This window comes from Rutilus rutilus, assembly GCF_951802725.1.
Source record: "Rutilus rutilus genome assembly, chromosome: 18".
NCBI lineage: Eukaryota > Metazoa > Chordata > Actinopteri > Cypriniformes > Leuciscidae > Rutilus > Rutilus rutilus.
The window spans coordinates 10,458,972-10,486,345 of NC_140231.1; the positions used below are offsets into that span (position 1 = coordinate 10,458,972).

A 27,374-nucleotide genomic window follows, 5' to 3' on the forward strand; every position below is an offset into this window, starting at 1 on the left:
TTTTCTGCAATAATCTAAGCCAGTGGTATCATATTTGGTTTTGTGAACCAGTGTGATGCTGACTTCCGAGTTGGCCTACAAAATACGCCATCACTGCAGCGCTCTATTATGGCTCAAAACCAATAACCTATTAAAAAGTGATCAATCAGATACTAAAAGTGAGGTTTTCTTCAAAAGTGTCATTCCACAATTCCTCACATTTCATGCAAAGACAAACAGACGAAGGAGCGCTCTGTTTGCGCAGCTCAAATGTCATCCATGTTTGCTCTTCTTTAAGCAGCTGAATCCATACCGAACACAATGGTGCTCACATCACCAATGGACCTGTGGTCTTTTTCGTTCCTATTTCTCCAACGTCTTTCCCAGGAAATAAAAGAGGACTGTGGGAGTAAGTAGTATTATGATTTGGAGAGGAATTTTCTTAGGGTTAAGGTTTATGGAAGAGGTTTTCAAATGTAATTTTGGTTTGGTAAACTGTAGAACAGGAGCTGCCATTGATGTGAATGCGTCTTCTCCAGAAGCCTGTGGTAATTTGCTGGGTGTATTGTGCTGAGGTCCTCGGCCCTGGCTTGGAGGAGCTCTCATTAATGCAAGAGGCGCTGGGCTTCCTTTGTTGTGCTAATCAGGCACAGATGTGGACACCCAAAACTGCGGGAAATCTCCAGGGAGAGTGAACTAACAATCAAGAAAATATATTTATTTAACATGGAAATAAGCTTAAAAGTTTTATTTAAACAAACAAACAAAACAAAAAACTATATATAATAATATAAATTAATAATTAACGTCATAATTCTCATTTAAGCTCAAAATAAAGCCGTAAAAACCGAAGATTTAAAAAATAAATGCATTTTAAATGGAAATAAACGTAATATTATTCAATTTAAAATGTAATTGAATTTAAAGTGTAAAATATAAATAAAATAAAATAAATAAAAGTCACAACCACAAAACAAAGCAAACAGAGCCAATGATAAAAAACAAAAAACGTATTCAAAAAACATATTTAGGTTACACTTTATTTTAAGGTGACGTAGTTACATTGTATACTAAGTACCGAGTAATGTTAATTATCATGTACTTACTATAGAGTTACTGTTAGGTATAGGGTTTGGTTTAGGGTAAGTTACTTGTAATTGTGCATAATTTACTGTTATTACTATAGTAATTCACTGTGACGACATTGCTTTAACTCATCAAAATAAGTAAATCAATCATCAACTTTTTTTTATAGGTTATACAAGATTCAACTCATTTTTTAAGTCAGTTTAATGTAATTTAAGTTAAAATAACTTAAACATCCAAGTTGATTGTACTTAAATTACACTTTACTGTGTACATGCAGTAATGTGTAACTATGTCACCTTAAATTAAAGTTTAACCATTTTTATTTTAAATGTAAATTAATGTAATAAACATTAAATTAAGTAAACATAATTATTATTATCAATGATGTTGTAAAATATAATAATATAAATTAACATTTTAAAGTCATAATTCTAATTAAAGCACTAAACAAAGCATACCAAGACAAAAGTAAAAAAATGTATTCAACATTTACTCTAAATATAATGCTTAATAAAGTGTCAATTCAATCATCATTGGAATACCAAGCCGAGTGTGTATTTATTTGAAATGTAAATAAAAATAAATGAAACTATAATAAAATCTAATAATATAAAATAATTTACAAGCCTTTTTCAGACATCTTAAAAGCATTGGTAATGTCTTTGCTGGTCCAGTCTCACGCTGGCGCTGTCGAGCAAGACCCTGATGCTGCACTCCAGGTGGCACCTGGTCCCTCCTGTCTCTGTTTGGAGTGTAGGTCCTTTTGTCTCTCAAACCGTGACTGAAATCTCAAAATCCAAACATACCAGAAACCTTCACCCCCCGGGAACCATCCCCCTTTTGTCTCAGGAGAATGTGAAGGCGGTTTGCCTCTCTCTTCTGGAGACGAGTTCAAGAGCGACGTGCCACCGAACGTTACGGTCATGAGAGCGAGATATGGGATCTCCAGTGGGTTTTAAGAGGGTCTTCTTCTCGGCACCCACCCGTGGCTTCCTGGGGCCAGGTGTAGATCAGGGGTGGGAGGGCTATTATAAGCAAGATCATTGTGTTGTTCTGATCCATACATGCACACCGCAGGCACACCTGTTGCCTGCTGGTCAAAACACTGGAGGCTGGCTTATTGAGATGAACTGTTTCAAGTGCTCAGAGCACATCAATCATCATTACTACCTCCCCTATAAACCAGCACATTGAAGCATGATATGAACTTCATCAATTTAGTAAGCAGCAGACTGATATATCTGGCTAATGTCAGTTTGAAGGTTTCAACAGTTTTTATTTTATTTTACGATTTTAAATTTTTAGCCCTAAATCTAATCAATGGAGTGTAAGCAGATTGAATGAAAATGTATGAATGCAATTATACAAATTTATATGAATTAGCGACCAATTCGCCAAAACGCAAAATAGTTACGAATCGCCATGAAAACGTGTTGCATTAGAAACACTTGAATCTGGGTAAGTTTCCTAAAAAAAGCAACATTTTGAGCAAAAAGCTGAAGAAATCCAACCCAATCTCATAGCAATTCGTACGTATTTTACGAGGTGGCTAATTCGTTCAAATTCGTACAAATGACCTACCCCTGACCCCGCCCCTAAACCTATACCCGTCACTGGGTTTTGGACAAATTCGTACGAGTGAGGTCGTACGAATTAGGCACCTCGTAAAATACATTCGAATTTGTCGAGAGATAGCATTGGAAAATCACATTTTTATCAAAGACTACATCCAGATCTGATTTAGAAACTATGATCAAAACATAGATAGAGTCCATCAACATCCCCAAAGCTTCACAGTCCTATAGCTCGTCCTGGGTCGACCTTTCGTTCGGTAACATTAGGCAATTTTTATTAATATGCTGTTTAATGTTGATGATCACGTTATTTTACATATGTTTCTGCTTCTTTTTCGCCTGTGTTTTGATCCGGAGATTCAGTACTCTTTCAGAAGATGTGTTACAGCGCCCCCTACCGTATAACAGTGAAAACACAGAAAGCCATAGATTTCCATCAATAGCGGGAAAGCATGTCTCATGAATGACGGAAATTTCCGTCAATGGCGGGGAAAGAGCTAATAATAAGTGTGGCGTAAGCCTATTGCGCAAAAACATATAATGAGATCATACAATTATACGAATTAGCCGCTAATTGGCCGAAACGTAAAATTGTTACAAATTGCCATGAGAATTGTGTTGCATTAGCAGCAATACAGAAAAATGTTGTGGCCAGTTCATCGGTCTTTATACAAAATCACCGTGCCTCAGATCAGAATGCCATTATTGATCAGAATCAAGCACCTCAAAAAGTTACAACAGGGTAAAAATGTATTCAATCACGACGACAACTACTATCAATGGCGGCCACCTGTGTCACTCTACTTTCAGTAACAAAATCTTCATTCAAAGGGTAAAACTGAAGAAGTAAAGTCTAATCTCAGCACATCCTATTGTTAACACATGAGCCACCGTTAAAAGAAACTCTTCACTTTATCCCGCAACAATGTTGTCACATGAGAGAAAAGCTGAGAGGCAAACTCAGGGCTCCCCAGATTCCAATGACGAGAAGCTCTTAATCAGGCCAAACAATGCGACCTCCAGCTCCTGCTTTCTTCAGCGGCCTGATCTAATAAGCTGCGGAGAACTTTGAGCCGATCCCCCTGGATTACCTCTGAAGATAGGCCACAGCAGGAAGCCCTGGAGAAGAACCCTGGATACTCCTTAATTCAAACCGGGGATGGCGACCCTTTGAACCCCACAAGGCCGGTCCACAAAGGGGGTCGTGGAGCCAACAAAGAATAGTGTGACGTTGTCAAACAGGCTTAATGTCTTCATAAGACACCTTCTTAATGAAAAGAAATCTCAGGAATCTGTCACAAGCAATTGGGAATGAAGTGATCTGAAGCACATCATCGAGCTAATATTCACTAGCCCGCGCTGATTAATTAAAATGGTCAGTTTTGATCTGGCTCGAGCTTCAGCGCTCTTTGATTCCAGCTCAAAAAACATTCAGTCACGAATGTTGGACGTCTCCAAAGCCTTGGAAGCGGAGAACATCGGGATTTCAAAAACGCAGCAAGCATGCCTCGCATCGCATACAGCCCGAAAAAGGGCAGTTTCTCTGAGATCTGGATGATCTGGGAAGATCCAGTTACATATAATTCCAACTATGTTATTTCTCCTTGCGCATGTCTTGATCCCTTTAGCGCAAGCTTTATGAACATAAACATGGACTTCGGGGTTACTGTCTGGGTGCTCTGTTTCTGTTTTCAGCTGTAATCAATACTCCACCAAATATGGTTTTGTTTCCATGGAGATAACATCTATAGCAATTGGACATAATCCTCAAAAGAAAGGCCCTCGGATGAAAAGCTTGTCAGGGTGAACCAAAATACACACGGGACCTCCCGAGATCATCGCAGCTCGGAACATATTTACAGAGTGTAATCTCTTGATTCGTTCATATGTGCAAAGTTTATCAAAGGGCTGTCCTGCTTAGGCGATGCTTGGATGAGTAATTCTGCAGGATAAATCAGACATGTGTGCGTTTGTACTGAAAGATGTACTGTGTGTAAGTATACCTGTCGTGGCTATATCAGGACTCGCGTCTGGAGTGAGAGTGTGAATTGCCTCATGACGAGAGCTGTTACACTCACACAAATGGATTGTTGTTTTAATGAGACAATGACGCATTCACCTAATTCACTCGCGGGGAATTGGAGTTTTAAATAATGATTAACTAACCCCGACACACATACACACACGGGAAAATCAGACCCTGAAATTCTCTCTGTAACATCGATGGTGGAGGAAATAGTCCTGAATTGGTATCGCTTTCATATTAACAATTGAGGACTCTTTTTCCTTTTGCTCTATCTATCTAAATAGGATATTTAAAAATGTTAAAAACTTTTTTCTGTTGTTTTTTTAGACTAAGGCTGAAATTATCCACAAAATAAAGTTTAAAAGAAGTATTTGTTCTTTGGACTTCTTTTCCAGAAAGTTGTGAAAAAAGAAGATTAATTAAGGAGTTTAATTAGAACAGATACTAATTAAACCGGAGACTGCATTGCGGATGTCCTAAAACATCTGATACTCGCACTCGTCAATTAACACATATGCTCATGCTTTAAGAAATCATTCACACATTCTATCAGATTCATCAAGAGAGATGAGTTCAGGGAAGGTTCATCTACCCTCATCTCTAATGAAAAAAAAAAAAGAATAAGAAGAGAAAACCAGAGAAGAAAAGAAGACGAGCAGAGAAAACAGTGGCTGCAGGGATATCCATCTCTGTAAAAACAGCTGGGTGTGGGACCCTCGCAGAATATGTTTGGCAGCAGAAGTCAACTTGCATTACAAAGCAGACCTCTCAGTCACACCATTGTCTGGCCCGGTCCAGCTAATAATTAACACAAACACGAGACAATAGCCTGGGACCAACAAGTGCTGCGGTTAATGAGCGACCAGCCCCACCTTGCATTCACATGCTCTGTTGCTATAGGCCGTTCACTGGCTGCAACCCTGGCTAATTATTCACACCACTGTCTCCCCTATCACAGCCATCAGTGGAGCGGCTCATTAGCATAGTTATGCAAGTATCAATACTTTCAGACTCTTTCAGGTCTCCCAGCTGGCCGAGGCGTAAGGGCCATCCAGCGTATCACTAATGTAATCAGATAAGAAGGAGGTGGGGAGGACAAGAAGAATGTTGCTGTTGATTTGTTGCCAACATGCATTCGGGGAATGCGGTTCTCAGATGCTGCATTCCCTTTGACTTTGCTTTAGCCGGGGGCTTTTAATTACAATGACCTCCAAATACGGGATCGCTTTTCAAAAAATATAAAGCTAATTATGTTTACCCGTTTATATTGTGTGAGAAAAGTAGTGAATAAAATGTCAAATTTGGTAAATGGTATTTATTTATACATTGTTAATGTTATATATAGAGAGACAACTTATGTGTGTAAATATACAGTGGATATAAAGTCTACACAGCTGTAGAACAGCTGATTTTTGTGATGTGTCTGAACTTTTGCACATTTGATGTAAAAGCAATGTCACTGAAAACCAAAGTGACACATTTCAGAGAAAGAAAAGAAAACAGAAAATGTATTTATATCATTTTTTTTTACAGATTTTTTTCCACAGTTTTTTTAGGCCTGGGCATTGACACAAATTTCACGATTCGATATTAATTGGGGTCTGTCATGAAGACTACTGTACATGACAGACCCCAATTTTCACGATTCGAAACGTGAAATTTGTGTCAATGCCCAGGCCTAAAAAAAAACGTTAAAAAAATTATTCACAAGGAAAACAATCTTTCTCTACTAATGCTGTAAACGAAGCAGGGAATCCCAGCTGGTACGGCACTATAATACTAAAGGTTCAAATTAACGAATTTTTAGGTTACGTACATTTAAATTATACAAAAGAAAGTTTTTACACCGCTATAATAATAGGCCTAAAATTTTAATGACATAATTATATGAAAAACATGACGGATTAATTCAAACATGCATTAAATATTGACAAACAGAGCTTTCTGTCCCTCCATTGACAGCGACGCAACTACCACTTTGACACTTCAAAAAGTTCATAAAGAAATTGTAAAACTAATCCATATGAATCAAGTGGTTTAGTCTGAATTTTCTGAAGAGACTCGATCACTTTATATGATGAACAGATTGAATTTAGGCTTTTATTCACATATAAACCTGATTCAGCGAACATAAACAGAAGATCAACCGAACCTGCTTGAGGCATGAGGACAAACCTCATTGGTTCTTGCTGAAGCTCAAACATGCTGCGTAACACACAAGAATGAACCTCATTGGTTCTTGCAGAAGCTCAGACATGCTGCTTAACACACGAGAATGAACCTCATTGGTTCTTGCTGAAGCTCAAAAATGCTGCGTAACACATGAGAACAGGGACGGACTGGGGCTAAAAAACAGCCCTGGACTTTCTCCCAAATAGGCCCATCATCCGGCCATTCGCCCCTGTGCGACAGACACTATAGCCAGGATGTCCTGATACTATAGCCTATGCCACAATACTGTAGCCTATCAGACAAGGTATTCACAGCAAGTAACATCTCAAAACCAATGATGATTATTGGGGTTGTGTTTATTAATGAAGCCTCAGTCTTCAAATAAAAACAAAAAATGTGCAATGCCATAAAATATAAATAATGAAGTGTCACTGGCTACAGAAACCCCAAATTACACAAACTTGTAATTATAAAACATAGTTACTATTTACCAGGGGTCTCCAACCATTTTGTGGGGGCTACCTCAAGGGATACAATAATCTAGAAGGGATTTTTGTTTGTTATTGGCTACTCAAAAATATTTATTATATACATATAACATGGTGGTGCTTTTTTACTTTTCACCATCATATGCGAAATAATAAAATATCTTGATATTCTGTTTCAGACTTTTAAGCGTTTAAAAAAAAATCAACAATTCCTGAAAAATTATTAAAGTAGGCCTATTTATAGATTTTTTTGTTGATTTTCTATAAACCTATTGTATGTGTTATCAAAAACAGTAGCCCAAACATTTAGTATAAATATAAATGCAAAAATAAATTAATAAACTGCCATAACTTCTAAACAAAAACATTACTGCATAACATTTAATACATTTATACAGAATTTTTAATATGAATAGGCACATTTCTACCAAAAAAGTTTGTTTTACTACAGTTTTACTACAGCTAATTCATAAGTTGTTGAGTGAAATGTCTTCTGACTGGTTTGTTCTTGGAACAATGTTTCGCCTGTTTTTTGCGTTAATATGTTGAGAATATCAGCGCTGTTTCATCTGGCTTTTAACAAGCTTAAATCACAATGTCATCAGTGGGTTTATAATAGAGATAGAGAATTCTGCGCTGAATTGAAATGCTTCTCGGTGGATCGCGCAGCTCGGTGTAATGTTCGCGTGATCGAGATCAGCCCGCAGCTGCTTTGGCCACGATCGCTTTTTTGGGGGGCTGAGCTGATAATGCTCTGCGCTGCTCAGATCAAACAAGTTTTGTTCCGCTTTTTGAGCGTTTGCCATTTGATGTTTCTCATACGAGTATAATAAATACTTATTTATATGCTTCTATCTAACGTCTTTGCTGTTGGTTTCTTTCTCCTCTTCCACTTCTTCTTCTCCTTACTTTGCGGCCACGGCCAGTGCGGCCGGCCCGCCGGCCGTCCTGGAGTACCGGCCGTTCTGTGATTCTCCAGATCACACAGATGGCCAGTCCGCCCCTGCATGAGAATGAACCTCATTGGTTGTTGCTGAAGCTCAAACATGCTGCGTAACACACGAGAATGAACCTCATTGGTTCTTGCAGAAGCTCAGACGTGATGCTTATTTTTTTGAAGTGTCAAAGTGTCAGTTGTGTATCTGTCATCGGAGGGACAGAAATGGCTTAGATTTCATCAAAAAGATTTTCATTTGTGTTTCGAAGATGATGAAAGTCTTACGGGTTTGGAACAACATGAGGGCGAGTAATTAATGACAGAAGTATCATTTTCCGGTTAACCATCCCTTTAAACCTTAAACCTAACCGTGAGTAGCAAAATACCAAAACACTTCTGAAAATGCTTTAAAAGTGTACACTCCAGTGATGTCATTCTGAGGTCGTCTCTACAGTTTGAACTGTAATACAGTAACATTCAGGCAGCCTCTTGCACAAACACTTGCTTGTAATTGTGTATGTGTTGCCCAACACCAGTAACATGAGTGAACTTTGGACAGTTAGAATAATGTAGTATAAACATCAACACTGGCTATCAACATACATATATTTGACAGGAATTGAGGGTGTTTTCATTGGAGGGAAACTCAATAGTGACCGGTTAAGATGTTGTGTTTTCAAGCCGAGGATTCCTTGCATAGTTGAGAGTAATGTGAAATTATTAATGGCTGAGGTCATTGGTGTTCTTCCCAGCATGCTGCCCTCTTGTTTGTGAGCTTGTCAAGAAATGGCCATCTTTTACAGCTTAATTTGTTCCTGTTTTTTTGTACATTTGGACTTTCGAATCTAGAAAAATATGTAGAATCTGTTTGTGTGCAACAAGTGGGCAAAAGCGTTTGCTTTTCATATTTTTCGAGTACACTGAAAAAAATGATTCATTGACTAGTTAAATTTACAAAAAAAAATTATGTTAATTGGATCCACATAATTGATTTTAGCTAGATTTAAACAAATGCATTACGTTGAACTAAGTTCAGCTTAATGCATTTGTTTAAATGTAGCTAAAATCAATTGTGTGGAACCACTTATGATAAATTTTTTTTGTAAATTCAATGATTTCAGTAAATTCATTGAATTTACTAAATGTTTTTATCGTAAGTGGTTCCACACAATTGATTTTAGCTACATTTAAACAAATGCATTAAGCTGAACTTAGTTCAACGTAATGCATTTGTTTAAATCTAGCTAAAATCAATTATGTGGAACCAATTAACATAATTTTTTTTAGTAAATTCTACTAAGTCAATAAATCATTTTTTTCAGTGTACTAAACACTAGATGTAATCATGAAATAATGCGTGTACCTGATTACCCTGGTCAGCCACAGCTCTGAGGAGAGAGTTCTTTTGAGGGGACGGTTAGAAGTGGATCTGCAGGGCAACGGAGAAGCTCCAGATAATAGGCTTTAATGGGGCATTCACATTCAGCAGGATATAACAAAGACCGGGCAGTGGGATTTGGGAGAGGGGCCGATTGTTACTCCAGAGTGCTTTAATTCCTGGCCTTGGAGACACAAGCTGAGGACGATGGTGGGGGGAAATCTGGCATTGTTCGGGGGAATGTCAGCGTTTTCTTTAGAGAGGCCAGAGGATCAAATTAGAAAAAGTAAGAGATAAACAGACAGAGGGAAAGAGCGGGATGGACAGTGATATAGAAGGAATAGGAGAAAAGACAAGCTTTTTCAACATCTATCTATCTATCTATCTATCTATCTATCTATCTATCTATCTGTCTGTCTGTCTATCTGTCTGTCTGTCTGTCTGTCTGATCTATCTATCTATCTATCTATCTATCTATCTATCTGTCTGTCTGTCTGTCTGTCTGTGTCTGTCTGTCTATATGTCTGTCTGTCTGTCTGTCTGTCTGTCTGATCTATCTATCTATCTATCTATCTATCTATCTATCTATCTATCTATCTATCTATCTATCAATCTGTCTGTCTGTCTGTCTGTCTGTCTGTTTAATATATTTGGTCTGTGTCCTTTGTGAAAATGTTATGTTAGTTCGACCGGTTTTAAAGTGATTTTAAATGTATGAAAAGTATTTATTTATTTTTTTATTTATTTATTTATTTATTCATGAGTAATGTTTAGCCTTTGATCAACATAATGCGCTTGATCATCTTTATTAGTTATGCGCGCGAAATGAATGTGCACTGGATGTGTGTGTGTGTGTGTGTGTGTGTGTGTGTGTGTGTGTGTGTGTGTGTGTGTGTGTGTGTGTGTGTGTGTGTGTGTGTGTGTGTGTGTGTGTGTGTGTGTGTGTGTGTGTCTTCTCCTCTGGACTTGACCGCGGGGCTCGTTATGCCACAGTCCGCTGATGAATGGGAGAAACGGGATCATTTCAAACCAAGTGTTCCCCTCAGATCCTTCTCGTAAGCACTTTAAGCCTCACTCTCTCCGCCTCGGGCTTTAGTTCATTATAACACCTGCACGGTCGCGGAAACTTGACCATGATCAATTCTATTACAGTTTTCACATTAACCGCATGTCCAATTTAAGATGCGCTATAAGATGCTTTGCAGCGAGGACAGGAAACAGTGATTAGCCTACTTTCCATAATAATGTGTTATTTTGAACAAACGTAGCCTATAATCAGTCGCAAATACGTTGATCCAGGAATTAAAAGAAGAAGAAAGAAGAAAAAGCGCGATGTTTCTAAAAGACATTCTTGGCATCACCAACTAATAAATCAATTACGCGCGCATTGTGACGTCACGTCTGAAAGGATTAGTGGGAAAGATAACACAATAATGTAATTAAGGAAAGGTGTCATTTACAGTTGTTGAATACAGAGCTCGTGAACTTTTCAAAGGAACTGCCTAATTTGTTTTTCCTGCTTATTTACAATGCAATAAATCTAGGTGTAATTTAGAGTTATTTAGTCAGTCTATTTACCATATAAGTGTGGGATTGTTTACTTTTTACATATCAGATTTGTTTTTGTCCAGAACTAAGTTATTTAAAATTCTTACAAAAAATACCTTAATCAATCTATTCTATGATGATGTTTTTTCTTTTAATATCTGAAATAAGTCATATTATTTATTGGACTTAAAGTAAAAAATGTCTAGGTGGTGTAATTGCCCAGAGATTGTAAAAAAAAAAAAAAAAAAAACTAACTGTTTTGTGCCATTGTTTTATTATTAAATTGGCGGGGGAAAGTTTTTCACAAAATAAGGATGGAAAACAACATATAACAAACAAAATGTTTCAAACCAACAAAGAGTAGGTTACACATCTATCTATCTATCTATCTATCTATCTATCTATCTATCTATCTATCTATCTATCTCTAATATAAATAGTCTATATTGCTGGGGTCTGCCTCTGGGGATTTGTTTTTGTGGGTGGGGGATTTAACACCCCCTTCTCCCCCTCTCTCTCTCTCTCCCTCTGGTTTTAGTCCATTGTTATGAACCTTCCCCTCAGAGTGCTGTTGTCTCCCACTGCCAGTCAGACGCTTGCTCTGCCTCAGAGTGTAAGCAGAGAGTTGCCAGATAGAGACTCTTAGGGCTCTTCAGTTTTAAACTCACCAAAGCTGTGTTGAGCAAATCATTCTACAGAAAACCCAATCGAGAGAGAGAGAGAGCGCGCAAAACCCCACTCCGCTGTCAGTGCGCGCAAATCACATTATTCATGTGAAATAAGACAGAGGGACGCTACAATGTGTTTGGTATTGGATGCTTTCGTTCACACAATCTAAGGCTGGATTTTTTTATGCATTTTTTTCATTTTGAGAAGAAAAAATAGACACTATCTAAATCCTCCGCGTCGTTGATTTCTGTGGATTTATAGCGGTTTTGGAGTCGGGAGCGCTCACGAGCACAGCGCGAGACACGGAGAAGCTCATCAAAGGAAAGCAGCACTGGACTTTGAATCCGAAGATTAGTAGTCTTACCCTTGCACTATCTGTCTATTGGTTTTATTTTTTAAATGGATTTACCAGCGTAACTCAGACTTTCCCAAAAGTTGCTTATTGGATTTCCAAGGATAAAGTATTGTGAATCTGTAAGGGAAAAAAAGGACACATGAGTATCTCGAGGGCCACCGCGATCCAAGGGCACTAAGTACTGCCTTATCGAACCCATAGGGACCGGGCAAAGGGCACACGAAAATAGGTAAAACTTGTTTGTTGTTGTTTTTTGTTTGTGTGTGCATATGGTTAAATTTAGGATCAGATTCGTTGCATGAATATTAGCCTATTTATATATCAATTAGTTGCTTCAGATAAATTCACCTGAAAATGTAGTCTAATTTTTATGGACTTATTGTAGCCTAATTAGATTGTAAATTAAATAGTACTGTTTAGTTTAAACTTCTCTTAAGCGTTATTTCCGCGAAGTTGGGGAATTTAGTATAAAAACGCAATGCTCGCTTTGAATCGTAAATGAAAACTTTTATTGATTAGCTTCAATTCCAATTTTCTGTCTCTGGTCCAAACCCGACCAAAACCAGGTTTACTTGCGCTCAGAATGACTTTCATTAACTCTACCAAGTGGTTTCACACTTGTAAACGGATTTATTTACCTTAACTAAACTCTCACTCTGGTGTGAAATTCTAGTATGTTTTGAGAACACATGTGTCTCCTCGTACCCTCGTGACGTTTGCTCTTATTTATCTCTCATGCTGAGCAAAATAAGTATTTTAGAAGCACATTCGGAGTAAGCTACGTGGAAACATCTTCAATGTAGGCTACATGATTTTTGTTTAAAAATACCTTTTTAAAGATTCAGAGTTTGGACAATTAGTTGTTGCAATCGTAGATGTTCCGGGTCCAATTCACGTGTTTATATTGAAACGACCCATCAAAAGCACGCTGTACAGGTTCTATTCATATACAAACTGTCCTTAACTGCTGCACATTCGTACCTGACGGTTATTCATGTACAAGAGGAGATAGACAATGTCTAACAACGATGTAGGTGTACAATAGGACATTCATTTTCAAATGTGGTTTAGTGGGCAGGGTTGGGATGTGCAATGCATTATGCATTTATGTCATTTTAAAGGTTAATCTTTCACAATAGCTTCTGTGAATTGTAAATCAGTTCTGTTTTCTCTCAGGTTTGTGACTACAGTGAGGTTGCCAATGCCTGGAGTCAGCATTTGAAGCTGACCAGCTGTCTTCCACACACACACACAAACATTACCTCAGCAAGATGTTGAGCATCTTTAAGGTTTTCATTACCATCTGCTTCACGGAACTGGCGTTTTCAAGAAGCATAACATCTAGGGAAGTCCGGGCAAAAGGTATGGATTACAATTAACAATTTCATTTGAAATCACCCAAATCCAACTTTTCCAAGTATAAAATACAAAGTTGTTAATGGTACTTAATATTTAGAATTTTACTTAAAACGGTTTGAATATCTGATGAATATTCAGTATATGATAAAAGGAGCCGAGCTGATTGTGAAGAATTTAAGTCCAGGGGAAGTTGGAGAGGATGTAATCGTTTAGAGAGTAAGAGAATCCCAGTATTTTCTTGAGCCATAAACAGTGCTACCTGATCCTTCCAGAGCCCCGAGGCTCGGAAGTGTAAATCTGTCTGGCCCGGTGCCAGTAACAGGGGCTTGTGGGATGTTGAGGGGGGGCTTGGTTTGGGGCAAGATGGGTCTCCTATTTAATTGTACAAACACTGTGTTGTCTCCATTTTGTACCTGCCAGGGAGGTATCCGATTATCTCCAAGAGCTGCTAAGACCTACACAGAACTGGCTCTGAGTTTTTTGTGTGAAAAAGCCTTATGTATACAAATCAGAGTATTTTTTGGTAAATCACAGGATTACCTAAAAGCTTTATGTGGCAATTTATGTTAGGCTGTTGATATGCTCACCTTGAGTTCACCATTCTGAGGTCTAGAGAATGAAGGGATAAGATGTAGACCCTTGTCAATGCTGGGGCAAAGTCTTCGTTAAAAGCATCTTTCTCTGAACACTTGTGAGCTACATACAGTGCTAGGAAGGTGATAAAGGTTGAAAATCCCTGTGGTGCAGCCCAACAATGCCCCACTAAGTTCCTGCCAGGAGAAATTAAAGTCATTTGACAACTGTAAGACTTTAATGGGCCGAGCCACCCAAGCAAGTGAGACATGCAGAGCTAAACGAACAAGAAGAGGCAGAAATGAACTTGTTGAAGAGGAACTAAAAATACACGCATTTCGTAGTAATAATTTGATTCATCTACAACTAGTAAGTTATATAATTATTTGATATAACTTTTATGCACATTTTAAATTCAGAAATAACGCGAGTCTTTTGTGGATTTATTGGTCTAATGGAGTTTTCCATTAGTCCGTTAGTACTGTGATACTTCATGATTGCAAATTACCCTCTTATGATAAACCTTATGATAAATGCTAAACCTAAAAATGTAGACTGCATGCCCCTTGAAAATGTGTCCTTAAGAGACATATTTTTCATGTAAAGTTTGCCAGTTGAGCCATTCAGGCTATTTTTGGTGGCCGCATGTGTTTGTGTGTTTTGTTTAGCTTGTCCTTTATTTTCCTGCTGACCATTCACACCCTCTTCAGGGTCAGATATGGGCCAGGCCCTAGTTTTATTCAGTGAAGTTCATTAGTGTGTTGGTGGAAGAATGTTATGCTTCAGTGCTGGAGGTGACATTGCTTGGTTAGGGGGCGTTCTTCACTCAAATGCTCAAAATCACATTCACCTCCGGGCCACAAGAAACACTGCTGTGAAGTCAAAGTTAGGTCATTCTCAGCTAAGAATTGTGTTTCTGTTCTCTCTTTTGTTTGTGGCTTTGTTTGCCTGATTTGCTCCAAAACAGTGGTTATCTCTGTGAGAAAGGCTCTGGTCAGCAATTAGTGAGAAGTTATGTTAATTAGAAGTGTTTATTAAATGTGGTTTATTCTACAGACTATTTACAGGAGTAGTTGTTCAAAACCTCCTTTTCTACATTCCGCCAGATATCCGAGTTTCTCGACCAATTCTTATTCCTGGTTTTCCTGAAAATGCTACTGTGTTAGTTGGAGGACATGTGAAACTGGTGTGTAAACTCCACCAGCCAGCCTCAACACGTCTCCAGTGGTTTAAGAAGGACAGCAATCGCCAAGGGCCTGATGGATCACCATTTTTTACAGCGCTTACGGTGAGAAAGTGATTTAAAGATCCTCTATTGTGCATATTTTCTGTCTTAAAGAAAGAGGGAGTAATGTTACATTTGTTTCCCCCGCAGCCTCTTCTTGAGAACCTCTCCAAAGTCAACATTCTTCCTTTAGTGAATGTCTCCGTGAAAGATGCTGGAGAGTACGTATGCAAGGCAGAAAACTCAGTTGGTCAAACAACGCGCTCTGCCTGGCTGGAAGTCTTATCAGGTAAGCCATAGCATCTGATAACATCTAACCTTCTCATCTTCAGGGCTGATCTACCATCATTTTCTGACAGGTCAGCCAATGGCGTTTTATTGCTGTGAAAACCGTATTACGAGTATTTAGTAGGACAAACCACATAATGTAGTTAAAAGGTCACAGCTAAGGTGTAAGCTTCAGTTAAGTGTGATAGTAATGCAATTTCATGTTTTGTCCAAAAAGTTTCAGAGGAGCCAACTGAGGAAACATCAGAGCATCTACTTCTAGAGCTTGGAGATGTTCTAAAACTCCGTTGTGACACAAACCGTCCTGGAGCTGTCCAGTGGTTCAAGGGTGGTATGCGGGTGCAACACAATGCTCGTATCCAGATAAGGGCAACAGTCATGGAGATTGCGGATGCCACCTATGAAGATTCAGGAGTGTATGTGTGTATGCTGCGTGGCACCAAAGAGGCTCTACGCAACTTCACTATCACAGTGGCAGGTTGGTTCTGACCGTTAAGAAGATGAATAGTCTCATTAATAACCCTTTCTTTTGAATGTTCATCTAATAACTTGAACCCTTAATGCTCCTTTGCAGATGCTGTAGGATCAGGAGATGATGATGAGGACAATGGTATTGATGACGCTGGACCTGAGATTGAAAATGACCAGGTCTACATCTCCAGAGGTTAGTGTTTATTGTAACTACACATTCAGTTGCGTTTACTTGCGTTTCAGTTTCAGAGTGATAGCTTGAAATGTACCATTGTTTCTTACATTTTAGCCCCATACTGGACTCTTACTCAAAGGATGGAGAAGAAGCTCTACGCAGTCCCAGCTGGAAACACTGTCAAATTCCGCTGCCCTGCCACAGGGAACCCTCTTCCCACCATTCGCTGGCTAAAGAATGGCAGAGAATTCAGAGGAGAGCACCGGATCGGAGGCATCAAGGTGAGAGATTGATATTTTGGTTTGTTGGAGACGTCCCAACAAACTTGAACTTTTCAAAATCTCACAATAAATATCAGCACCGCCTCATGCTTACACACATTACCATTTTGTGTTCATAGCTACGACATCAACACTGGAGCCTGGTCATGGAGAGTGTGGTTCCCTCAGACCGTGGGAACTACAGTTGTGTGGTGGAGAACAAATATGGGTCCATTGCTCACACCTACCTCTTGGACGTGTTGGGTAAGAGGGCTTCTGCTTGCCTGCTCTAGACAGCCGCCTGGCTCCACGAGGAGCCATCGCAAGTCTGCCATGCTTAGCAAGTGTCAGAAGCAATAAGCATCAAATCAGTGAGATCCTGTACCAGCAGCTCAGTGGCGTCACATAGCGAGACAGGCACCAAATGCACCTCAGAGAGAGCCACAGGGCACACTGCTGCACCACAGGCACCGGGGTTCACCCGAGGCTCTACATGTCTATACAGATATTTAAGAACTACACAGGAAAAGGGCAATAAATATCATCACAGCAGGGGAATGCAGGTTGGGGGGTTGGCATCGGTCTGTGGTACGTGCCTGGAAGCGCTGTGGGTTGAGGCGTCCAGACCAATTTTCTACCTGACCTGTGACAGACCTGTTTGTTAAGAGTCCGGCGTGGGGTCAACTGCTGTGTCCTAGCAGACAGGGGGGAAAGAACAGGAAATAAAGAGCCCATCAACTTCAAAGCAACCCAATACATGGGCCTGGTTCTAAAAATCCCTTAATGGAACTAATTAGTGAGCGTTGATCTGCATTGGAAGTGCCGCTTGTCTATCCCTGTGCCTTAGACTATCTTCCTTCAAATGCTTTTGAATGTTAACATTCATTGATAACATTATTTTTGGGGGGATGTTGAGAATTTTGATAGAACTGTAAATATCTCTTGAATATAGTATCAAAGTACTGAACTTTCAGATTTCTTCTTTCAGAACGCTCTCCACACAGACCCATCCTTCAAGCTGGTCTACCCAAAAACATTACAGCTGTAGTGGGTGGAGATGCCCAGTTCCTGTGTAAAGTCTACAGTGATGCCCAGCCTCACATCCAGTGGCTAAAGCACATAGAGATGAATGGCAGCCGTTATGGGCCTGATGGCATTCCTTATGTGAAGATCGTGAAGGTATTTAGCGAGTCATTCATTACACTTTTCTGGAGGTACATCACATTACCAGATCGGGATGGAATTAATGAGCATTTTGATTGTTTCTTCCACCTTCTCAGACAGGAAGCTTGAACATGTCTGAAGTGGAAGTCTTATATCTTACCAATATTACAATGGAGGATGCTGGGGAATACACCTGCTTGGCGGGAAACTCTATTGGATTCTCTCATCAGTCTGCTTGGCTTACAGTCTTATTAGGTAGATTTGTTTGTATAGACACATTGACGACACAATTCATAAATATTGTTCGTTACTCAGAAGTACAAGTAAATAAAACTTATCAATTCCACAGAGGAGGACGTAGCCAAGGAGATAGACCTTACGGAGTCCAAGTACACTGACATCATCATCTATGCATCTGGCTTCCTGGCACTGGTGATGGCCATAGTTATTGTGGTCCTATGCCGCATGCAGGTTCATCCCAGTCGGGAGCCTTTTGATACGCTCCCAGTACAGAAACTCTCCAAATTTCCTCTACGCAGACAGGTAAGATGACACTTCTGAACAATCCTCATGATTCCCCAAGAACATGGTATTCAGCAGAGCTTTCTGGTTTCTAATCCTGTATGTTTTGGACCCTATTTCAGTATTCTGTGGAGTCCAATTCTTCTGGAAAATCAAGTGCGTCACTGATGAGGGTGGCTCGTCTTTCCTCCAGTTGTTCCCCAATGCTGGCTGGAGTTATGGAGTTTGAACTGCCTTATGACCCTGACTGGGAGTTTCCAAGAGAGAAGTAAGTAGCACTAGCAACCATAGCTGTAAAAGATGTTTCTTTTATATGATGGTGAACTGACTATTTATTTGAATTCTCTCGTGCTAGTTTGACTTTAGGGAAACCACTTGGAGAGGGCTGTTTTGGTCAAGTGGTGAGAGCTGAGGCTTATGGGATAAACAGAGAAAATCAAGATCAAACGGCAACTGTAGCTGTTAAAATGCTAAAAGGTATGTTTGTACTTATAGATATCGTATTCAAGTGTTAAGCATTTCTGAATTTCAGACTAAGAAGGATTTTTCTGTCTTTTTTTATTTTTTAGATGATGCAACTGACAAAGACCTGGCAGACCTCATCTCTGAGATGGAGCTAATGAAGGTGATGGACAAGCACAAGAACATCATAAATCTTCTTGGTGTTTGCACACAGGATGGTAAGTTAAACACAGTGACATCTCATGGTTGTATTAATTTCATTTGGACATTTGACTTCAATTTCAATTTCAATTTCTGGATCAGGTCCACTTTACGTGCTGGTTGAATATGCGTCTAAGGGTAGCCTACGGGAATACCTCAGAGCTCGTCGACCTCCAGGCATGGACTACACCTTCGATGTGACCAAGGTTCCTGAGGAACAGCTCACCTTCAAAGACCTAGTTTCCTGCGCCTACCAAGTGGCTAGAGGCATGGAGTACCTGGCCTCCAAAAGAGTAAGTTGCTTGCAGGGCTCAATTAGCTTCGGTTTGAAACCAGCCCCCCCTGCATCTTATCAACACGTCCCTTTGTCTGACACGTGATGCCAAGCATTCCTTAGTGGAGTGGTGGTGTGTCGTGTTTACCGCTGTGTCCATCCTGTCTCTGTGGGCTTTGTCCTTTTTAGCACTGCCATAAATCTGTTAGCAAGCAGGCGCTCGGACCCGCCTGTGCACTGGATCGTATTACTAGCTTTTTGTGGCCTGCTAAGAATGCAGTCGTCTGAAACCCCTCCATTAAGGGCCACAAACCAGGGGCCTTTTTCGTCCTCTTTTTCAATCCTCAAATACCACTTCTATTTCAAATGAAAACCAAAATAAACTTAATGACATGCATTTACATCAGAAACTAGCTCTGTGTTGTTTTTCTGTAAAGTCCAAGTCTATTTAAAGTTCGGCTTGTTTAAACTTTTGCAAATGTTGCTTGCTATATGTTGATTTATACAGCAGACCTCATATAGAAAGCAGCTTTCATTTCTGTTTCATCTGGTTTGCGGGAACAAAACTCTAGCCTCAATGTGAACATGTTTATCTACTTACCAGAAGCGGAAAAGAGTCTGCGAAACATTGTTTGTGCCATTTTAACTAAATAGAAATTTCTTCTTTTTTTTTGGCATTCAGTGCATTCACAGAGATTTAGCAGCAAGGAATGTTCTTGTGACAGAGGACAACGTGATGAAAATCGCAGATTTTGGTTTGGCAAGAGGAGTGCATCAAATTGATTACTACAAAAAAACCACTAATGTAAGTAACAATTCTATTCAAGTTTTTTGCTCTTTTGAAGACATCCCATTTGTAAGCAGGACTGCATGATGCCTTAATGCTTTGAAAGACAGATGTGTAATGTGTCCATACTGATTGACAGAAAGCTTAATTGAAGATAATTGGGGAAAGGGGGGCGGGGATTAGCGAAAGAATGGGCAGTCATATTTTTGTAGATCAAAAGGAGGCGGAGTGCTTTGGCTCGGCCTGTGTGGCAGCTAACTGTCCCACTCACAGCCCTGTTGTTTCCAATTTCAGGGACGTCTGCCAGTGAAATGGATGGCACCAGAAGCCTTGTTTGACAGAGTCTACACACACCAGAGCGATGTGTAAGTCTGGCTAATCATTACAGCTATGCCAAAGAATCAGCTGAGCAGGGATCCCCCTTGCTGGAATGCCGGTCCGTTCAGATTAACCAGAATGCACCAGTATAGTTTAATCCTGATTAGATGGTGGACGTTTTTAATGACTAAAATATGCTCTCAACAAGAGGATTGAATTAGAACGGCTCAAGCTGATTATCCTACATGGTGCACTGACATTTTTGGACTCTTGCTTCCGCAGTTGGTCCTTTGGAGTTTTGATGTGGGAGATTTTCACACTGGGGGGATCGCCGTACCCTGGGATACCGGTAGAGGAGCTTTTTAAGCTGCTGAAGGAAGGTCATCGAATGGACAAACCTTCCAACTGCACCCATGAACTGTAAGCATCAATCTGTTCACCAAAAAACATGTTTAATTTCAGTCTTCAATGTGATTTACTTATATTCAAATTGCTTTTATAGCTACATGAAGATGAGAGAGTGCTGGCATGCGGTTCCAACACAAAGACCAACATTCAAACAGCTTGTGGAAGAGCTTGATAGGGTGCTGGTGTCCATTTCAGATGAGGTAAACGCCTGTTTCAACAAAAGTTTGAGTCCCACAAGATGTTGTTTTTGTATCCAAACCTCTAAACCATTCATATTGTTTTATTTTTTAGTACCTGGACCTATCCACCCCTTTCGAACAGTACTCCCCATCTTGTGAGGACACCTCCAGCTCTTGCTCTTCAGACAATGATTCAGTGTTTACCCATGATGCTATGTCAACTGTCCCATGCCTCCTTGGCTACCACGATGTGCACTCTCGGATGGACCTCAAGACGACGATGCGATAGGCATTTTTGGCTGAGGGCACAAGCTTGTGGACATCAGATGTTGCTATGAAAAGTGGTACAAGGATTTTCACCTTTGTTGTTATGCCTAAGAACATTATACTGATGCTTGGCACTATGAAACTTGCTGATGAATAATTTTCACTCTCATATCATCAGATTTCTACTAGAGGACTGGTCATGAGTTTTTATTGAATGGGTGCTGCTAGATGTAGAAAGCTATATTGGAGCAGCATACAGGAGTGTTTTCAAACCAGATTTTTTTTTTTTTTTTAAAGAGAACATTTATTTTGATATTAAAAGCGAATAGCGTTGATAAATATAAATCTCTCTCTATATAAAATTATTCTACATTTTTTTATTTAAAAAAACTGTCTTAAATCTCAGGATCTTGCATGTTGTAGTGGCAGCAAAGTGCCTGATTTTTTTATTTCCTGTGAATATCTTAAAATATTTTATGTACATATCATTACAGAAAACAATTACATTTTATAAATTATTCTAAATGATATAAAGTGAAGGTGTTACTTAGGTGAAGAAATTATGTAAATCTATTCTGAAGCTATCCCTGAACAATCGACACATTTACAATAGCTATTGTTCGCTGCTCGTACCATTGTACACTGTCAAGGCTAAACCTCTGAGCACTCAACTTCCTGTTGTTCTGTTCATTTCATGCCTCACCGTTTGGTAAGCATGGTTTGTCGTGGTCATCTCCCCAACCATTCACCCCATTCAAACTGAGAAAACGCGGGCACCAGCAACGCTTCAATTGTCAGTACTGTACGGAAGAAAAGGACTCGATTGAATGTGAAATGCCTTGATATTGATTGATTTCAAATGGTGAATCCTCCATTGTTTGGCTGCAACCTTTTAACCACCCGGCTTGTTTGCGGGATCCAGGCATAGGCCGAGGTGGACAATGGTCTCATGCAGCTGTAATGTGTGTGACTGCTGGCTAGGGTGATTGGGGGGCTGTCTAAGGCCTGTGTGCAAATGAGAAAGCCCCTTATTATGCTAATGGCTCCAGCTGCCCATCTTTATCCTGCACTATCTTTTAATATACAAATGCTAATGCTGGCCTTTCTAAACAAACTCAGCAATGTCCTTCAGGGAATGCAAAGCCTCATCCCACAAGCTGATAAGAAGCCAATGGCTTTTCTCAAGTTAATTTACCTAGTGCTTTGCATTCTCAGCCAGGGACGCTCCTACGGTTCCCTTTGGGCATATTCTGGGACAATTGGTGGTTGATTTCCCCAATGAGAGCAAAATTGTTCAATTTCGAAATATCGTCAAAGCTCGATATCTTCTTTTCAGGCAGCTACGGTGATGTTTGACCTCTAAATAGGAAATAAATTCTTAAGCAGTCCATGACACCTCCAAAATTGTAAGAGCACATTCTTTGTGTACAAAGAATTATAAAACACATGACATTCCATTTGTGTATTCCCCATTGTAACAATCGATGATATTATAAATTTCCCCTCTAAAGAATTATTTTAGAAATATTTAATTTATTTGTTTATTGTTTGTTTTATATTAAATAAAGTATAATTTAAAATACTGAGCCATTTTTGTATCTTGTTTCTGTGAATGCGTGAGCAGAGAATGTTTGAATCTCTGAGAGAATGTTTGAAGAATCTCGAACTAGGTTTATAGCCACCGGGTTTGTGATGGGTAGGTTTAGCGTGGGATTTGAATTTCTGATTTTTATTTAACGAGGTCAGTATTTGTTCCATGAACATCAGATCAATGCATTCTTTTCACACAATTCTTTGTTAGTATTTCGTCTGCTTCAATCATTCAGATTGACTATCTGATCACACCTCTGTGTCACCATCTAAATTGTCTAGACGCAAGTCTACTGCATCACTTAGTTATCTCTCATGTGTAACAAACCATTATGAGACGGGATAATTATCGGGACAACTATCACTACAGTCCACATGTGTCTGTCTCTCCATGGAGACAATCTCAGCCAGCTGGTGTTGGTTAGATAAGAGTTTGTCCACCATGGACTAGGCGTCTCTCCTCTTTGTATGTCCTGCATGTTTAGCCAAAGGGCAAAGGCCCAATCCAGCCTACCAAATGCCCTGGACTGCATCAAGCTCTGGCTTCCTACTTCATTTTTTTGTTCTTAGAGTGACCAGATGTCCGTGTTGTCCAGGGACAGTCCCCGATTTTGTTGGCTGGAGCTGTCCTTGGAAATGTCCCTGCCAAACCTAGAATTGACCTTGGTTTTTTTGTGTGTTTTTTTTAGTTCACAGGCAATTTATTCAAAACATCAATGATGTAAGTTTTCACTGTCTTTCAGAATCCGTCAGCCATTTCATATTTGGTGATTGAATTTGACTAAACCTCAATTCAGTCAAACAGTCTCTCTTCTGAGAGTTACTGCTATTTGGAAGCCGCCTATAGTTTGTCTTCGTTTCAAATCATTTAAGCAAGCATGTGTTTTCAAGCCCGCCAACCTTCGAGATATTTCTTGACTCATCCCAAGACCATAATCACTGTTCTGGTGTTACTGATGAAAAGAATTGCTTCTGCTGATTGTTGGTTGGCAGCAAGACGTAGAGGTGATCCAGTCACAGCAAGACAAGCAGTTACTACCAAATGTAGCTGAACATCCGCATTTATGCATTAATGCATTTATCCAAGTTCAGGTATACAGTTAATCAGTTCAAGCATTTTAACCCATAAACGTAGCATTGCTAGCAGCACTGTGCTCTAAATAACCTGGTAAATGATGCTATATGAATATATACCATCTTTAAAAAGTGCACTTTTGTAATAATAGGTTTTTTTAATAATCTTTTAAGTACTCTTATTTTGTTGACATACTAAAGCACAAGTAAAGTACTTGATTATATTTTTTTGTACTTTATTTTACTTAAATTTTAGGGTGTTTACCGCAAATGCCTCAGTACATTTGGCAGTACACTTTAACCACATAAAAAACAAAGACAAAAATTATAATTATGAAATTACATGAAATTACAAATGCACTTAAGTCCTACTTCAAAACAGCATTTATTATAACTACATAAATTGCATTTAATATAAAAAAGTAAATTAAATATAATATGAAATTAAATTAAATTAAATAATAAAAAATATTATTTAATTGTAAATAATTACGTGTCCAAAAACATTACATTCACACTTAACAAAGTATATTATTTCCATAATAAGTTTTAAAATTATGCTAAAGTGTACTTTTTTACAAGGGAAATCAAAGTACTATTACAATCTGATATCATTGCTTTACCATCAATTCCCATAAGTATTTCTAACTGATACACATTCCTTTTCGCACACGTGTAGCCCTGAAAAGTACATACTTAGGATAAACAATTGATATGTTGCATGCAACATTGCATCATTTGTCAATCTTATTATCAAAACCTCTTGAGGAGTGATATTGCTAAAGAGCAAAGTAATAACAGAACGTTCTGCAATGGAAACATCTTACAGTGGGCACACTATGTCAATGTCATTTTTATCTACAGAAACCAGTGTGTAGTGCAGTAAGGCCAGCCAGAGTAATTATGTAGCAATTGCTTTAGAATATTACATCAGATGTTTGCCTTCCTGTATCCTGTTCCAATTAAGGTCACACACTTACAAAATCTCTCTTAATAGGGACACATTCCCTCACTTAGTGAATAAAAACACACACAAACATCAGACTTATTCAAAACACTGATTTCTCTTGTTATAGAATATTTAATCTTGTATAGTTTCTCACTGTTACATACATGATGTAAGGACTGGCTGTATTTGAGTCATGCTAACCGTCCAGCAGTTCAAAGTTAATGTTCAACCGCTTAGCCTTCAGCCCAGTGCTCCGGACGAGAGCACAATGGCTTATCTGTGTGTGTGTGTGTGTGTGTGTGTGTGTGTGTGAGTGAGTGTGTTTTCTCTTTCTCTCTATCTGCTGATCAAGGGAAGTATTTGAACACTTGTCTATACACAGAGCCTCTGTGGATAATGCTTAGAGTGTGTGAGGCCAGGAAGTGTGAAGGGTAAACATCCCCCAGTAAATGGCGCCATTTTATTTTGCCTCTTACGCTTCCACACAGGTTTGGACTTCGTTGAAATGGACTGTCAGAACTGGCATACGTCAGAGTTTATGTTGAAGATATATTGCTGCTGGATTATATAGTGGAGTTTGACATTCCAGTTAATATTGACATCAGACTCGTATATCTCTCCATGAGCTCTTCAGTACACTGTCAACGCTAACATGCTAAAGGCTCAAATTTGAGAGAATGTTTTATGAGAGAATGCTTTAAAGTGGTCTTCACAATGAGTAATCCTAGACATTTCTTTAGTTAACTAGTTTGCAAGTAGACGTAACAATTAATGCTGTTGTTTTCAGTTAATTTTAGCTAAAATTGCTAAAAACAACAAAAGCTAAGCTTAGCATTTCTGAGTCCGCACAGGGGATTTTCAGTCACTAGCATGCTATGTGTACAACTGGATGGAAACAGTTTATGCTAAAATGTATTTTATGTGTCTTTGGGAAACACTGGTTATGTAAGGATTTAAAAGGAGTTTATTTTGTGTGGTGATAAGTGGAGTCTGTCAGGTCAGGTCAGAAAACATGCTCTTATTAGCCAAAACACGTCTAAATGTTGTTTTTAATGAAGGAGCAAATACTTTCGTACAATTAATGTGGTGAGAATGAATTGATAAAAATCTAAGCAAATGTAACTATATTAGTAAATACATCATGGTTTACCTAATTGTTATGGTAGCCAACCCGATCTCATGAGAAAAATAGAAAACGAACAATTTTACGAGATGGCATTTTAATTTGTACAATGAAATTCTTATGGAAACAAAGTTAAACCAAACAAATGTAAGCATGAGAGTGGGTGTCAAACCTAACTGTCAGTGGGTGTAAGGGGATACAGGTATGAATGAGACATATGAATTCATACAAATTAGCCAATTCACTGAATGTAAAATAGTTGTGAATTGCCATGAGAGTGTGTTGGTGTAGCTGAATTCACCCAAAAAGGAAAACTATCCAATAATTTACTCACCCTAAAGCCATCCTAACGGATGTACACCAGTTTAGTTCCGGCAGAAGAGTGACTTCTGATCTAAGCCAGTGATTATAGTTTAGAAAGTTATAAATATTTCTTACAAAAACGCATCGCTCCGGGAGGCCTTTATTAACCCCCTGGAGTCGTATGGATTATTTTTATGATGGATGGATGCGCTTTTTGGGGCTTCAAAATCTCAGTTTCTATTCACTCCCATTATAAATCTTGGAAGAGCCAGGATATTTGTTTTAATGTAACTCCGATTGTGTTTGGCTGAAAGAAGAAAGTCATATACACCTAGGATGGCTTGAGGATGAGTAAATTATGGGATAATTTTAATTTTGGGGTGAACTAACCCTTTAATACACTGTCTTCATGAAAGTTACATCTCAAAAATAAATAGATGAATACAATTATTTATTTAATTAGAGAAAAATACAGAATATTTATTTTATTATTAAATGCAATGCTACATTATTACATTTAGTAGTATTAATTACTATAATTTAACATTTAAATATGGTATATTTAGACAGCTTTGCAAAGACATAAATGACACAAAAAAAATATCTGGGAAATTCTAAAATGTGAGATATTGGCTTCCATTAAGGGCTACCAAGAGCTCAAGGTCCAATTCAGGAAACAATATAAATGTCTCACAATCCCTGTCGGCTACAGGAGAAGCAGGGCGATTGCTACACACCGGATCACATATCCTAAAGCTGGACTGTAGGTCATGCACAACAGAAAGCCCTGAAACTAGAGATGCAGGAGGAATCAAGGGGACCTAAACTAAAGTCCCTGAAAGAGGAAGAGCGCGACGAAGATGGAAGGAGGGGGAGAAGAGGGAACCATGAAGAAGCCATGGGCCTCACCACCGCCTGCAAACTCCTTCATATTTTTCTGGGGGGTTATTTATTGCTCTGTAATTTCTGAGGTGCCGGGGGAGTGTAATTGATTTGGCTTGGATTTCAAGCATGGGAGGAGTGGGATGGGCCCCTGCAATCGGAATGGGGAATCTGGGCCCCTTCACCGCCTCACTTCCCTTCATAGTCTGCCATAATCTCCAAACCAACCCACTTTATCAGCATTCCCACAACAAGATGTGTGACGGCAACTTATCCACGGCAATCCTTTAAACCGGCCCAAACTG

General features: G+C 39.1%; 1 protein-coding gene across 1 annotated transcript; it reads left to right on the forward strand.

The window, feature by feature from the left end:
• The first annotated feature begins 11,774 nt into the window (after positions 1 to 11,774).
• On the forward strand, positions 11,775 to 22,648 carry fgfr4 (fibroblast growth factor receptor 4). The gene is made up of 20 exons (XM_084387767.1): positions 11,775 to 12,444; positions 13,392 to 13,577; positions 15,254 to 15,435; positions 15,523 to 15,661; positions 15,878 to 16,138; positions 16,235 to 16,324; positions 16,421 to 16,587; positions 16,707 to 16,830; positions 17,555 to 17,745; positions 17,847 to 17,985; positions 18,080 to 18,273; positions 18,375 to 18,520; positions 18,608 to 18,729; positions 18,822 to 18,932; positions 19,018 to 19,208; positions 19,872 to 19,994; positions 20,271 to 20,341; positions 20,577 to 20,714; positions 20,797 to 20,902; positions 20,994 to 22,648. The coding sequence occupies exons 2-20, from the start codon at positions 13,487 to 13,489 to the stop codon at positions 21,168 to 21,170; spliced, it is 2,763 nt and encodes a 920-aa protein (XP_084243893.1). The 5' UTR covers positions 11,775 to 12,444; positions 13,392 to 13,486; the 3' UTR covers positions 21,171 to 22,648.
• The last annotated feature ends 4,726 nt before the right edge of the window (positions 22,649 to 27,374 follow it).